Below are 2,162 nucleotides of genomic sequence, written 5' to 3'. Positions count from 1 at the left end.
ACTAGGTAATTATTTCTTTTTCAAAGGTGAAATCATTATTGTAGCTCATACAACCATATATTTAGGTGCTAAAGAAATATATTAGGTATTAAAAAGTCTCATAAAACATAAAAATCATCGGCATATTTTAAGATAGGTAAGTTAGAAATACATTAAAAAACTTTTATCGCCGACTAGCATTAGAATGCTATGATTATGAATGTCAAAATCATTAATAATCCGTCACTTTATGGCACGTGCCATAAAGTTGTGCCATAAAGTCGCCTTGACAACAAATTTAAGCTGATTGTTGATATATTATTTATTAATGTTAATAGTAATAGTACAATTTGAATTTCCGGAAATTGAAATGCCTGAACTAGATTGAAGAACACATTCATTTGTAGTCGATGATGCACTAGTAATTCCAGATACTGAGATAGTTGATGAAGATGCCAAATCCCTGATTCTCTGGCAGCTAACAGTGTTAACAGATCCTAAGGTTCTAGCAATTTTGTTCTTGTTTTCTCGTGAATCCGCCACATACCTACCCTTCCGCAACAGCATCGCTTTTCCAGTCACCATGTCTTTTCAATGTTCGAATGTCTGCGCCACTATCTGCAAGGATTGTAGCAGACGTTCTGCGAAATGAATGACCAGTGAACTGATCTGCATTAGGAAGGTTCAGATATTTGGCAATTTTACGAGGAATTTGACCAAAGGTATTGATGCCAATGGGATTACACGTACACTTTCCCGCACCATAGAATAGAAAGAACTTCTCTATTTTAACATGCTTTGGTCTTAAATTTATGTACTTTTTAATGAGCTCAGTGTAATTCATGTTATCATCATTTAAAATTGTGAATGTTCTGGGTTGATGTGTTTTCGTATCTTTGAGATTCACCACAAAAACTGCACCCTCTTCTTGGACATCGCTTACACATAAATTGTAAAACTCTATCCTTCTGCAAGCACCAAATAATCCAAATATTGCAACAACCTAAAATCATACTTTTATAGTAACCTTTTGTAGCAATAAGAGAAACCCACCCACCTTCATAAGGAGATATTGTTCGTCACAAGCCGAGGTCAAAAAATTTATTAACTGATTCTTTGAGAACACCAAAGATTTTTCTGCTGAATACCCAACTGAACACTTTTTTAAAAAAGCAGAAAGTTTAGAAAACTGGCTAATGTCAATGTCATTTTTTATTCGTAACATACATTTCAACTTGGAGTACATGCACCACAATGACGAGGACTTGTAATTTTTTGACTAAAACGGAAGAAACAATAATTACAATTAGGTATATAATTATTTACTGTCTAATTGATCTACCTGATCCAGAAAATACGCCAGCAAAACCTTCTCTGTCACAATTTCGGCATTATTGTTCCGCATCCAGGGACAAAATTTTTCAAATTCCTTTTTGTAAAAGTCTTCTGATTTCTTTGGACACAAACTGGATTCCGCTTCTTCCGCTTTCTTTAAAATTGCATCACACAAACTCAAATCTTCCGCGAAATTCATGTTTTGTGCGTGTTTTGTGCAAATGGCGCCGCTTTATTTATTTATTAACAAAAGCGAGCTATCAAAAACCATGGTAATGTTTAAAACCGCTTTGATGTAATTTTAGATTTAGGTATTTCAGATTTAAGTTTATCGATCAGAATTTTTATTTTTGAAAAGTTCTAGTCGGCGATAAAATAGCGTATGAAATTTGTTTATAATGCAAGGGATTATGACATTCGTGATATTACCGCATTCGCTTCGCTCATGCGTTAAACATTCACTCATGCCATAATCCCTTGCATTATAAACTAGTTTCATAATATACTATTTTATTATACCTGAATCACAATCTCCGTTTTAAACACTCAAATGCGTGCGAAAAAGGGCCTTTAAAACACACGTGCTTTAAAGTTGCTAAGTAACGATACTTCAAGTATGACTTTTGAAACTGTCATCTGGATGAAATAAAAAATCCTCTTAGGTCGCTTTCTGTAAATGCAGAACATTTCTTTGGCTTTTGTACCTATCCTTTGGTTGAAACTTTCACAACCGCGCGTAATTTAGGGTATGCTTCCAAATCTGTTCCACTTTTTAATCGCAGCATTGCTTTAAAGTTTTGAATGAATGCACCAAAATATAGAAGATTTAAATACCTTTGACATTTCCT

The 2,162-nt window shown here is 34.0% G+C and overlaps 1 protein-coding gene across 1 annotated transcript; it reads right to left on the bottom strand.

The window, feature by feature from the left end:
* Positions 1–285: 285 nt before the first annotated feature.
* Positions 286–1,776, bottom strand: LOC116174282. The gene is made up of 5 exons (XM_031492172.1): positions 1,744–1,776; positions 1,322–1,468; positions 1,037–1,258; positions 531–982; positions 286–457 (listed from the first exon to the last, which is right to left on the bottom strand). The coding sequence occupies exons 1-5, from the start codon at positions 1,759–1,761 to the stop codon at positions 298–300; spliced, it is 999 nt and encodes a 332-aa protein (XP_031348032.1). The 5' UTR covers positions 1,762–1,776; the 3' UTR covers positions 286–297.
* Between the last annotated feature and the right edge of the window lie 386 nt (positions 1,777–2,162).

The sequence above is a fragment of the Photinus pyralis genome, unplaced genomic scaffold (genome assembly GCF_008802855.1).
Source record: "Photinus pyralis isolate 1611_PpyrPB1 unplaced genomic scaffold, Ppyr1.3 Ppyr1.4_LG6, whole genome shotgun sequence".
NCBI lineage: Eukaryota > Metazoa > Arthropoda > Insecta > Coleoptera > Lampyridae > Photinus > Photinus pyralis.
This window is presented reverse-complemented; position numbering and strand designations above follow the sequence as displayed.